Source organism: Clarias gariepinus, chromosome 17 (genome assembly GCF_024256425.1).
Source record: "Clarias gariepinus isolate MV-2021 ecotype Netherlands chromosome 17, CGAR_prim_01v2, whole genome shotgun sequence".
NCBI classification, from domain to species: Eukaryota; Metazoa; Chordata; class Actinopteri; order Siluriformes; family Clariidae; genus Clarias; species Clarias gariepinus.
Window position 1 is genome coordinate 5,200,175 of NC_071116.1, and position 12,305 is coordinate 5,212,479.

The following is a 12,305-nucleotide window of genomic DNA, read 5'->3' on the forward strand; positions in this document are numbered from 1 at the left end:
TATTCCTAAAAACTGTTGGCATTTCACATCCAAAGAGCAAGCCATGCCACAGTATAGACCCACCCCTGACGCTGATTGACAGGTTTCCGTGTAATGCGACGTAAATGCAAATGCAAAATGAATTGCGATTGCGTGTGAGGTTTGGCAGGCTACTGTACATACGCGACGAAGAGAAAGTGAAAAAGTGCACTTGGCACAGAATCAGTTCTGAATCAGTTATGTAAACCAAAACTGAATAGATTTTTTGATAACTAGACCCTAGACATGAAAGGCTTATTAGTCTCAACGCAATAAAATTAATCAAATCATAGCATAATAAAATAATCAACTCATAAAATTAGACATGCAGGGTGAAGTGCTTATCGGATTCAGATAAGGTTTCTGAGAGGACATGATGATGCAGTGCTGTTAACGGCACAGAGTAAATGCAAAATGCAGTGGTGTGCTTCTGTGGCCTGTCCTATTACTAAAAAGCAAAAGTTTACTTTTACTAGAAAAGGTTGCTCTATTTATTTATGCTCACTCCAAGCCATTTCACACATGTTTGGGCCATTAAAGGAGTTCCTGGGAGGCCAGCGTTTCACACGTGAAACAGGCAGACAGATCACAGCTCTGGTTTACTGAGAAAACCTTCTACCTTGATGGTATACGAGCACTAGTGAAACGCTGGGATAAGTGCTGTAGTGTAGCAGGGGATTATATAGAGAAGTTTTATTGTGGTCTGTTCAGCAGGGAGATTCTTTACCCAGCATTCTGTGGGGGAATTTTACACTGAAATAAGCAGACTTGCCAGGAATTGTTTCAACACCACAAAACAAGTTATCAAATTCAAGCCTTTACAGGTCCTGGCCTCTTGCTTAGTTTCAGTTTTAATTTCTCCATTCTGCCACAGTCTTACGTTTAAGCCCCATAGTATTTCCTGTCTCTGTCTTCGCCTCAAGCCATATTCCTGCCTCAGTCTTTTCCCTAAACCTAAATCTTGATAGCCTAAATGCTATCCCAGTCTTATCACCAAACACAAATTTCTGCCTCTGTCTTTTTTCTGAAATCCAAATCCCCATCATTTTTCTATCCTCGATTCAAAATGATGACCCCAATCCTACCACCATACAACACAATTTCTGTCTTTCAGTCCCAGTTTTATCCATATGACTACATTTTTCTCCCCAGTCTCCGAACCAAACTCAAGTTTTGTCTTAGTCATAACACTTACCTTTTTAAAAAAAATGATGACCTGGCCATGACTACTTTGTTATCCTGCTTAGATGAAGTTAAATCTTGGTTATCTCATAATTTTTTATCCCTTAATGAAAAGAAAACCTAGGTGATAGTCTTTGGCCCTTCGGAAAACACGAAGGCCCCTGATCTTGATCTGGGTCCTCTATCAGCCTTTAGATCCTCTCAGGTTCAGAATTTGGGTTTCCTATTAGATGATTCACTAAAACTTGAGAAACAAATCTCTACCGCGATTGGATCTAGCTTTTATCAGCTCCGTACGCTCGCAAAGATTAGACCTTTTCTCACTGATAAGACTCTAGAGATGGCCATTCATGCTTTCATTACAACCCGCCTTGACTATTGTAACTCTCTCTATTATGGTATCTCTAAATCTCAAATCGCCCGTCTCTAACTGGTCCAGAATGCCGCTGCTAAATTTCTCTTGAAAAAGAAAAAAAGGGATCATGTGACTCTGCTTTTGCTTACTATTTGTGTTTAAATCGTTACACCAGCAAGCACCCATTTACTTATCTGAATTTCTGCACCACCATACCCCCCTGAGAAGTTTGAGATCCTGTGACCAGAACCTCCTCTTAATCCCACACTCCAGACTTAAGCATAGAGGTGATTGGGATTTCGGTTATTGGGCCTCGTCTTTGGAATGACTTGCCAATTGATATCCGAATGGCTCCTAGTTTACCTATTTTTAAATCCCTTTTAAAAACCTATTTGTTTTCCATGGCCTACTAGGCGCTACTGTGCCTACTAGTTTTATTAGTTTTGTGTGTATCGTGTACTTTTAGCCTTTTTATGATGTGGATGTACAGCACTTTGGTCAGTCTCGCGGCTGTTTTAAATGTGCTATATAAACAAACTAAACCTAAACCTAAACCTAATAACACCAAACCCAAATTCTGTCTCTATCTGACCTCCAAACCCAACCCCTAACTCCCAAATTCTGTTCCTCGGTTTATGGTAATGTTGCAAATATTTTTGCTTAAAACACTTTGAAGACAATATTTTTACAGAAGAAATAGCAGCACATTAATACTGGGATATTATGCTCCTATGTATCTAGTAATAATACTAAAATCACATAATCATAATCATTTTTTTATGCTTTTATTACCAAATATACACCATAAAGTGACATTTATTACAACGTTCAGAGCAATAATTTTACTTCAAAGGCAAACATGTAACATCGAAAGTATAGAATCCAGAATAACAGAGACACAATAAATGTATTCATAAATTCATAAAAAGAAGAAGAATGTCTTAGTGGGGTTTATCTGTATTACATACTGTAGCTACAAATCTGAATCTAGCAATTCACCTAGGGTATAGGTAAATATTTGGTGGTAAAATAACTAAAGCGATGTATGTTTTTTTTATTTTTTTTATTCAAAGCCAAAAGCCAGATAGAGCTTCTTTGCTGCTTCAGCTTAAAGCTTATAGTGGTTTGTTTCACGATAAGTTACGGTAGGTTTTACTGCTTTAGTACATATATTGTAGTTTAAGCTGTGTTAGTGTAGTGTGTTAATATACTGCATTTACTTTAAAGCATTTCACATTACAATCTGCCCTTAAACTGTGACGGAGCTGACACTGATGTCTCCATCAACCTCCAGGATGTCGATCTGCTGAAGCAGGTAGTGACGATGGTTGTAGGTGAACATTTGTGTGCCGTTTACTGAGATCCTGTAGCACTGAGTGTCACATGTGATGCTCACCTGAAAAGAATATTTAAATGCAAGTCTGAAATTTAACATGCAGTTCCATAATTATATATGATGTGCACAGTGTGACCTTCATAATCTCTGACCTTCAGCCTATAACATACAGTATAAGAATGGATTAATGATATTAAAAGACAGGAGGTTACACGGTGCACTGTGAACTGTATGCGTTATATGTTGTGTTCCTAAAATAAACATCTGAGCCAAATGGATATTTTTTTATATAATTCTAAATTCTAATTCTAAGCTCACTCACTGAATCATCGTCTATAATCATTGTCACTACAGGCAATTTGGGACGCCTAATCTGCATGTCTTTGGACTGTGGGAGGAAACCAGAGAACCCGGAGGAAACCCACTAAGCACACGGAGAACATGCAACCTCCATACACACAGACCCCGAGGCGGGAATCAAATCCGGACCCTGGAGGTACAAAGCGACAGTGCTAACCACTAAGCAAAGGATTGCCGCCTTTATCTAAAAATGACAAATTTATTTAAAACAATCCTAAGCACCGTAAAATGGTTAAAAACATACAGGTTCAGCCTCCGAGTGGCGCAGTGGTAAAGCGCTCGCCCTATCATCTGGGGATTGCTGGTTCAAACCCTGGGTGATGCTGTTTTCCTCTCACAGCCGGAGGTCTAGAGAGAGCTGATTGGCCGAGCTCTCTCAGAGGGGAGGGATGAGAGGTACTTGCGCTCCCACATTAATCACGGCTCTACAGCCAATCAGGGGCGTCTGTGAGCTTGCGCAAGCGGAAGGAGCGGATAGCGCTTTTCTTTCGAGTGGGTTACTCCGCCCCTAACAGTGCGTGAGTGAGCAGTTCAAAAATATGCGGTCGGTTGACGTCACGCGGTTCGGAGGAAACACGTGATAGTCTTCGGCCCCTTCCAGCTGAGTGGTAGTAGTAGCCTTAATGAACTACCAGGTTTTTCTGACCCCTCCAGCCCTACCAGAGGTTGGCCAAATGGCCCCTTGGTTGTAAACTAACAACTTAATCACCGACAATTGACTCCCATTCATTTAAGTAAGTAATTAAGTAAGTAATTGCCACATTTACAGAACAAAGGCAACTGTTCACACGTGATTAGGGATATTAGGTAAAAACAACCGGGCCAAATGGCCCCTCTCTGGTAGTCCTAGTGTTAATGTGGGAGCCCCCTAGTGACGGGGAGGAATTGGCTATGACTAAATTAGGGGGAAAATTGGAAAAATCCAAAAAAAAAAAAAAAGATACAGGTTTATGGGAGGGTCCATACATTATAATTCTGTGCACAAAATCATTACACTGCCTTTAAAAGTCTTGAAGTAAAAATTGCAAAGTGAAATAGTAAAAAAGATACAATATCCAAATGTAAAAGTGACACCAAAATCTATTTTTTTTTCTTTTGCTTAAGTGTAAGGTCACAGAACCTATGCCAGGAAATGTAGGGCACAAGCTTTGGTACACCCTGGATGGGTTGCCAACCCACTGCAGCTCTCAGCTCAGTATGCACATACACACCCTCTTCTATAATATGGGATACTGCATGTCTTTAGACTGTGGGACAAACCCAGAATACCCAAAGAAAACCTATCGAGGTGTGTGGTGATGGTGCTAACCACTACCTCACACTTAAAATGATTAATTTACAGTAGAACTTTGTGCACTATAAACATCTTGTGACTCTTTAAACATCTAAACAGGATCACGCTGCCCTCTGTAAAACTGCAGACAGGTTTTAATTACCATAAACTGCTGGCCTCTGTAAAAGGGCAGGCCACCGTTTCTCTCCTCACGACCCCATCTATCCTTAATCAGGCTGTTACGCACTACTACGTTGTCGTTGAAACGCGGGTTGAAGTGGAACGCAATGCCAGAGATATACCGCAGATTGATGCAGAACCTGAGAAGGATATAAGAATATACAGTACTATAATACAGCATTGGTTTCAGTTACTTTGGAATTTCCTTAAGGATCAAGAAGGTATCTCTCTATCTATGTAAAAGAGAAATGTTTGCAGTGTTGTGTTTTTGCATGAATAATACAAACCTGTCGGCATTGTGGTTGACACAGCCCTGTATGGTGACGCTTCTGCTCGGGGAAAGTCCACCCTGAATAATGGTTTTATACGGTATAACCTGTGAAGACATGCAAAATAAATTGCTTGAATGATTTACCGCAGCGTCCTACTGTGGCTCACTTAACAAAAACCCCAATTATCCCAATGTTGCAAAGGATTATGGGATATGCTGTTCTTACATAATAAGGTGAAGCACTGTATGGAGGAGGTGTCTGTGAAGAAAGATATCCATTTAAAGAAACATTCATACGACAGAAATACTGTAACTTTTAGATTACCTCCTGTATATACTGCCATTAGAATAAAGGTTCTACTCAAAGCATTTAAACTAGTGACAAATCCAGAATCAATCACTGGTACTGGGATCTCATGCTGCTGATGTCCTTGCATGTTCCAAGCTGATCCACGGGTCAGTTTGCTTCGGTACCTCTGCCTCTCTGGGTTCTGTCTCCTTGGGTCATTTTTCTCAACCGGGTTTTGAAAAGTGATGGATGCGATCTCTACACCTCCATCTACGAAGATCGCGTTCACACTGGAGACTGGCAGACGGTGCAAGTACTCCATGAAATGGACTCCGTTTACAATAATCTGAGACAGTATAACAAGTTAGACAGACCAATTAATACGTAGAAATTGGATTTGTATAAATAATGGAAGGATAAGACAAAAGTATCAATGAAAAAAAAAAAAAAAAACCTAAGTTGAAGCACACCGAATAGGAGTCTTGGGTGATCAGGAAGGTCAGGATGAAGTCCGAGCCTCTGGGAAGTGGGGTGTGTTTACTACGCTGCTCTGATCCCCAGCAGGAATTCTGCAGAGTGTTACACACCACGTAACCTGATTTACCAAAGTAGCGTGGGTTGAAGTGGAGGGCGATATCACTCGTCGTGTTATTGACGCACTGCAAATTCACACAAAACCTGTCCATAATATTAGGAGCTATAGATCAGGAGGGTTCATATAATCCACATATAACATTTTCATCATAAAAAAGAACCAGCGTTTCTCACATCTCTGCCCCTGCCAGGACTCGTCCTGTCACGGTGATGGTCTTCCCTTCAAACAGACGGCCTTGGATACAACCCGTAAACGGGAGTTTCTGATGGGGACAAATTCAGTCATTATGGATAAAAAACGGTACCATTTTAAACGGAAGCTACTCGGTTTCTGTTTGGGAGGAAACAACGATTTAAAGTGCAATTTATAAATTCTATATGGTGTTTTTAGGTAACATTTGCTGAAATAAACTCAGACAAAAAGCGAAAAAGATATTCATAATGTTTCCTGATAAATAACAGTACTCTTTGTGTATTCTTATGTTTAAAGGTTTGTTTTTAGTTTAATAAACACTTTTAAAACACATCGCAAAATAAGGCCACTTTAGCAAATGAAAGTATTTTGCATACGGTAAATTTGATTGGTTATTTTTTAAATAATATGATTGCAATAAATAAAATATATAACTATTAAACGTATTACCTTTTATTTAGATTTATTCTTATGTTTAAGTTTTTATTTTAAGGTCACTGGTAGTCGAAAAAGCATTTCACTGCATATCGTACTGTGTATGACTGTGTACGTGACAAATAAAATTAGAATTTGAATTTGATTTGAATTTATTTTGTAAACCTAAAAATTATATCAAAATCTAGTTTAAAATCTTCAATAAAAAGGCATTACATGTAGATATCAAATTATTAGATGTATTTGATTAACCTAGTTAACCCAGTGTAAGTATGTATCCAATGTTGTAAACATTAAAGCACTTTTTGTAAGTCGCTCTGGATAAGAGCGTCTGCCAAATGCCTAAATGTAAAATGTAATGATTACATAATATTTAAAAAGTACAAAGTACTAACACCAGAATTATGTCACACTGCAAGAACACAGCCAGTGCAAATAAAAACTACACAACTAATCATGTATGGCTTAAACAGACACTAACAAATCCAACAGAAATTGCTTACCGGACTCATGTATGGGTGCTGTTTGGCCATGTCAGTACCGTGTGAGCCTGAACACAGTGGTGCCTTTTTCCCTCCAAACACCAGGTTCTATTTCCTTCCAGCTTCCCTCTGCTTTCGATTTGCAGTGTACGTTTTGTTTAACTATAAACGGCTCTTATCATATAATATAACAGATGAATGTTGCATTGTTGAAAAGTCAAGGTTAATAATTAGCAACAGCACCTTGGAACAAGAACATGTGTGACAGAGTTTTTCTTCTCTTCCAATGCCTAAATAGTTTAAGATGGATTGCAAAAAAATGAACAAATAAATAAAAAACTAAGCAAAACAAAAGCTTTTAGGCAATCTAAAAAATTATTTAGTTTTGCACTTTGTTTACGTTCAGGACAATTTCATAAGTTATTATATCCATAAATCTCTCTCTTCACCTCAACACACACACACGCACACAGGGCGAAGTCTAATAGCTAAGAAATGTGACAGGCTCCAGGTTGGTCTATATTATCACACCCTCGGCTCTTTGTTTAAGCGTTCCTAAAAAAAGTTTTATCAAACAGATGAAAGGTACTTAGTGCTCCCACATTAATCACAGCTCTACAGCCAATCAGGGGCGTCTGTGAGCTCACGCAAGCGGAAGGAGCGGCTAGCGCTGTCCTCCGAGTGTGTTACGCCGCCCCCAATGGTGCGTGAGCGAGCAGGGGTCCGTTCTTCATACGTCGCTTGACACATCTACAGTAGGATGAGATCATCGTGCTATTACGATCTGGCTAAGTTGGTTCTTCGAGCACACCTGTTGTTGATGATTAGTATAGCTGGATTGAGTTGTCTAGGATTATTGCGCGTTCGTGCGTTGGTTTAAAAGGCGATATGCATCGACAGTAGAAACACTAATCACAAGCCCTTCGATTGGTTGACGAAATGGAAAAAGAGCGGCTCAATTTTTTTTTGTAACACGTGTTATGGGCTGAAATGCCCCCCTGCCATGGATTGCCCTCCCTACATAATCACTATTAAATATTATAATAGAACATAAATTCATAGGTTAATAGTTTACAAATTACATGAGACAATAAAATGAAATAAGCAATATGAAAATAAATATGTTGTATATGAAAAAAAATGTAAATATATTTTTTTTTAAATACAACATGTATACTTTTATATTGTTTATTTTATAATAAAATTTGTTTCTTCCAATTTTTCATTATCAAAAATATTTATTTTTATTATTATATAAATATTTATTTGCATATTTATGACAAACCCCTGAAAAATAAATGTGTTACAAAATAAACATTATACAAGAATATGTATTAATGGTCTTGATGGCTGTCTATATATATAACCCAATCATAACCCAGCAGGAGCGCAGCCTAAATCCTGTTTACATGAAATAAACCTGCCTCCGAGGTTCAATCTTACGGACATGTTGCTATGACAGCAAACGCGAGATGGGCATCGTAGAACGAAACAATCCACAAGATTAGGACAAATCCACAACAATCAAATCCAGCTAACTGAGTTAGTGACGTACGAAGAACGTACCCCTGTTCAAAAAGATGCGGTTGGCTGGCGTCACGGAGGGGGAAAAAAAAAGTACAACCTATCTGCTGTGTCCAGATGCTTTACAAGTTTGTAAAACCATATAGGAATTACACAGATAGAACTACCTAGATAAAGTTAAGACATGAATTAGACATGATTTAGACATGGTTGGGCAGAGACGGGGGTGTACACTGCATGTTTTTTTTTGTGGCCTCTAAAGATGGTAAAAATAAATCATTGATTAACTTTCAAGAAACAGTTTCTGCTTCTAATACCTGAAGCGGTATTGGTTGGGAAAATGTCTTGAAAATCATAAATAAATAGAGAAAGGTGCTTTGTTCTTTTTTTACGCTAGGGCAGATGCAGATATGATAACTGCAAGATTATTAGGTTACTGAAGTTAAAATAAGGAAGACCTGTGGATGATGCCATGATCTGTTGAAAGGGACAGAATTAGACATTAACTGAATAAATAGCACCATTCATTGTAAGCGTCTGCCACTAACACCCTGTATAATGCAAATAGTCTAAGCAATTACTGTAAGTATGGGTGTACTACAAGCATACAGAATTACAACCCAAAACATTATAAGCTTGCTAAAAATGTTTTGAGTTTGATTGAAACACAATATATACAGTGGAACCTCGGATTACGAGTAACGTGGTTTACAAGTGTTTTGCAAGACGAGCAACAATTTTTAATAATTTTCTACTTGAAAAACGAGCATTGTCTTAGTTAACGAGCACCGAGTATCATGTTTCACGCATGCCCTTCTTGTTTTAACAACGAGCGTTACGTCATCACAAGTGAGCCAACGGTTTTTCTCTCTCTTGCAGCAGAATTGTAGGTAATCGTCTTCTGCTGGGTGAATACACACAAGCGCTGTGTGTGTGTGAGATGTGCGTGTGCGCGCGCACACACACACACATTAACGGAGAGACCGTTTTTAAAACCGTTTAAAAATTAGCAAGGAACATCGCTAGTCACACTCGCGTGAGTGCATACTAACGGGATTACTACTGTAAAGTAAAACAACAACAACAACAACAACAACAAAAATTAAACAGCTCCTCACCTTTGAAAACAGTCGCGACAGAGAAGAGTTTGTGTGTTTATTTGGCAACCTGAGAGAAGGGGAGCTGTAAAGCCGAGACCTATCGTCTCCCCTGCTGGGTCTTAGTGCCTGCAGTGTTTTTGCGTGCGCGTGTTTGTGTCTGTGTAAGGCAGGGAGTTTGTGTGTTTGTTTGGCAACCTGAGAGAAGGGGGCTGTAAACGCGAGCGAGCCCCCTTCATCCCCCCTCCTCTCAGGTTGCCAAATAAACACACAAACTCCTCTCTGTCGCGATTGTTTTCAAAGGTGAGGAGCTGTTTAATTTGTTTTTTGTTGTTGTTGTTTTACTTACAGCAGTGATCCTGTTAGTATGCGCTCACGTGAGTGTGACTAGGAATGTTCCTTGCTAATTTTTAAATGGTTTTAAAAACGGTCCATCCGTTAATGTGTGTGTGTGTGTGTGCGCGCATATTTTACACACATACACTCTGCATGCACAAACGAAAACCCTTATCTGTCGGGGTTTAATTTTACATTTTTTTAAGGTAAAGTACAGGTAAATTTGTTTTATTTTTACTTTATATTTTGTATTAATTATATTTATGTATTTATTTTTTTGGGCTGTAGAACGAATAATTTAAGTTTCCATTATTTCCTATGGGAAAATTAAATTTGGTTTAAGAGTGTTTTGGAATACGAGCCCACTTCCGGAACGAATTAAGCTCGTAATCCGAGGTTCCACTGTGTGTATATATATATATATATATATATATATATATATATATTTTTTTTTTTTTTTTAAGCAAGATTTCAGATGTTTTAGTATATTAATATTTAGCTTTACATAACAATTTTCTTATGTTTTTTTTTTTTTTACATTCCTTTAACTTATTGTTTGGAAGTGTAAACAATTAAATAGACGGCACGGTGTTATAAATACGAGCACAGCTTTATTGTTTCTCAAGGAGGAAAACAAAAAACGTGTACAGAATAATAGCCACATGCAATACAAAAATATGTATTTGTACATGACAGAACATGTATTGACCCATTCTAAAAAAAAAGAAAAGAAAAAAATAAACCAACTATTTTACAGCATTTTTTTGTACATGAAAAAATATAGAGATATATACATCTGGAACAGGGGAGCAATACATATTCCAAAATGTAGTACATTATATATTAATATATGTGTATATAAAACGTCCATATAAATATGAAAAGAATTAGGTTCATTCGCTGTACAATAAATAAAGTTTTGTTACACGTATATCTTACAAGTCACCAGTATTTTCCCAACCACAATACACTCCAGGCTTTTATTTTTATTTTACTTTATTCCCCATACACACACACACACACACACACCACTACACTCACAGACATTACAAGAGGTAACGGTTACTAGCTCATTGTAACATGGCCTTGTCACTGCCTCCTATTACTATTAAATGTTTTACGCTACATAAGGAGAAAAAAAAATACTTGAGAAAACAGCTTCTCTTTGGCTCGTTGTCACACTTGAGTATACACACCTACCAAAAACACATCCTGTTTACGTCACTTTTATTGTCCTGACTCATAAAGCCATGGCTCTTTAAGCGGTCAGAAACAGAGCCTTGTCCAGCATTACTTTTATTTATTTCTTGCTACTTTTTAAGCAGCCAGTTTTAACCAAAAATAGAAATTTACAAAATTACTCATAATCCAGATTTAGCTAATCAACAAAGACGTGTCTGGTTTGTCAAACTCGTCCCCCCCGCATTTTACCCAAAGTTACATAGATAATATCACTAACAAGTGAGGTTAGCATTTTGAAAAACTCCATGACTAAAAGAAATCACACACTCACCTCAAACTGCTGAGGTGATATATAATTGTTTCTTTTAATCTTCATTGAAGGATTATTCTTTATACTAGCTCATAGTAGCTAGTCAAAATAAATAAATAAATAAATACATAAACAAATAAAGTAATCAGCAGCATTATTGCTAACAAAACTATGAGCTAGGTAGTTTACCTCACAATTCCTAGCAGTACTTTAAAAATCAAATACAGCGGTACCTCAGCATATAAAATTAATCCGTTCCGGAGACGATTTCTTAAGGCAAAAATTTGTATTGCAAAACGTATTTTCCAATAGGAAATAAGGTAAATGCAGATAATCTGCTCCAGCCACCCAAAAATATTAGAAATATTACCAATTTCCAACACTATAATCATATTTCTTGCATATAAAAAACATTCAGAAAGGACAAGTAAATTAAGTAAAATATGAAATAAATAGACGCAACTTGTAGCAGCCGAGGTACCACTGTAGATTGTAATCAGTTTCACTATTACTGATTGCAATTAAGAGAATTTAAATTCTGTTTTAGTTTCCAGTGTAGCTAGTTCAGTTCAGTATTTCGATTTAACAATTTATAACTGATAAAAAAAATAATAATCCTTTGCTAGCACTGCTAGTTCTTTTAACAAAAAAAAACACTAGCATTTTCTTAACATGGTTATGTATAAAATGTAAGAGTTTGTAAATAATTAAACAATTTCAGCAACTAAACAGCTATGTTATGTTGGTTTTAAGCTATTTTTACTAGGTAACATCTGGTACAGCTAGCTAACTTTAGTTTAACCTTAGGCAAAACATTTTTCTTTAAAATAAATAATATTTACTTGTGTTTACATACTGTAGCATCCAAGCATCATGCGTTTTCCCCAT

The 12,305-nt window shown here is 37.4% G+C and overlaps 1 protein-coding gene across 3 annotated transcripts; it reads right to left on the reverse strand.

Annotated features, from left to right (window-relative positions):
- Window positions 1-2,352: 2,352 nt before the first annotated feature.
- Window positions 2,353-9,795, reverse strand: LOC128545409 (galectin-9-like). Of its 3 annotated transcripts, XM_053515645.1 has the most exons (9): window positions 9,611-9,795; window positions 6,990-7,100; window positions 6,033-6,121; window positions 5,735-5,942; window positions 5,377-5,610; window positions 5,202-5,234; window positions 4,992-5,080; window positions 4,688-4,844; window positions 2,353-2,951 (listed from the first exon to the last, which is right to left on the reverse strand). In XM_053515645.1, exons 2-9 carry the CDS (start codon window positions 7,017-7,019, stop codon window positions 2,805-2,807), a joined length of 987 nt encoding a protein of 328 aa, XP_053371620.1. In that variant the 5' UTR covers window positions 7,020-7,100; window positions 9,611-9,795; the 3' UTR covers window positions 2,353-2,804. The 3 variants fall into 3 exon arrangements, with proteins under 3 accessions (XP_053371620.1, XP_053371621.1, XP_053371619.1); XM_053515646.1 differs by lacking the exon at window positions 9,611-9,795 and having other exon boundaries at window positions 5,383-5,610; window positions 6,990-7,205; XM_053515644.1 differs by lacking the exon at window positions 9,611-9,795 and having other exon boundaries at window positions 6,990-7,204.
- Window positions 9,796-12,305: the final 2,510 nt, after the last annotated feature.

What these genes read in the sequence shown, in the direction of transcription:
- LOC128545409 (XM_053515645.1), bottom strand. Translation starts at nt 7,019, where the DNA reads ATGGCCAAACAGCACCCATACATGAGTCCG. An exon ending in TCACCCAAGACTCCTATTCG is followed by an intron (nt 5,611 to 5,734) that starts GTGTGCTTCAAC and finishes ATACTGTCTCAG; the next exon opens with ATTATTGTAAACGGAGTCCA. An exon ending in AGCATGAGATCCCAGTACCA is followed by an intron (nt 5,235 to 5,376) that starts GTGATTGATTCT and finishes CTTTCTTCACAG; the next exon opens with ACACCTCCTCCATACAGTGC.